This window comes from Sinocyclocheilus anshuiensis, unplaced genomic scaffold (genome assembly GCF_001515605.1).
Source record: "Sinocyclocheilus anshuiensis isolate Anshui unplaced genomic scaffold, SAMN03320099.WGS_v1.1 scaffold809, whole genome shotgun sequence".
NCBI classification, from domain to species: Eukaryota; Metazoa; Chordata; class Actinopteri; order Cypriniformes; family Cyprinidae; genus Sinocyclocheilus; species Sinocyclocheilus anshuiensis.
The window spans coordinates 361,574-362,415 of NW_015540878.1; the positions used below are offsets into that span (position 1 = coordinate 361,574).

Genomic DNA, 842 nt, shown 5'->3' on the forward strand with positions numbered 1-842 from the left:
TAATGATCTGAGTGGTCTGTTAGGTTTATATTCAGTGAGCATATCTGCAATGTATTTAGGTCCTAGGCCAGTGAGTGATTTATAAACGAGTAAAAGTACTTTAAAATCAAAGTAAAATGAACTGGTAAATAAATACCTAGAGTCTCTCTCTGCTCTGGTTTATAGACAGACCTGCTCAAAGAAGGTCAAGTCTCCCATCCATATCCGAGCAAATACAGAGATTCCTGGGATGATATGACCGTAAAGATGCCTTGTTCAGAAAATAACATGTTTCCTGTGGAGAATGAGGTAATGTCTTCTTTTATGTTAATCAGTGCCATGTAGAATAAAAATACATTGCTGTTTAAATTATATAGACTTTAAATTTTTTTTTAGAGTGGACTTCTGTTGAATAGCCGATACCGTTTATTAGGCTTAATATGAAATGATTGTTTGACATAGTTACATCATACCGCATCGTTCAAAGATATTGTGAATATTATTGAAATATTATTATAATTTAAAATAAATTTTGTTTAAAATGTAATTTATTCCTGTGGTGGCAAAGCTGAATTTACCACTTTATTGAGCCATTATTTCAGTCTTTAGTGATCTTTCATAAATCATTCTAATATGCTGATTTGGTGCTCAAGAAACTTATTTTTATTATTATTATTATTAATGAGAACAGTTTTACTGCTTAATATTTTTGTGGACAATACATTTTTTCAGTATTCTTTGCTGTATACAAAGTTCAAAAAGCATTTATTTAAAATAACCCTCTTTTTATGACAAATGTCTTTACTATTACTCATTCTATTTAATGCATCTTTGCTGAATAAAAATATTAATTTCTTTCAAAA

At 29.2% G+C, this 842-nt stretch overlaps 1 protein-coding gene across 1 annotated transcript in view; it reads left to right on the forward strand.

Annotated features, from left to right (window-relative positions):
• The window catches only part of LOC107688305 (uncharacterized), a gene marked incomplete at its 3' end in the record, with an annotated part of 3,695 nt that extends 3,407 nt beyond the window's left edge, over positions 1-288 (forward strand). Inside the window, exon 5 of the mRNA XM_016485925.1 lies at positions 166-288. Coding sequence (XP_016341411.1) covers positions 166-288 — 123 coding nt within the window. The remainder of the gene's footprint in view (positions 1-165) is intronic.
• Between the last annotated feature and the right edge of the window lie 554 nt (positions 289-842).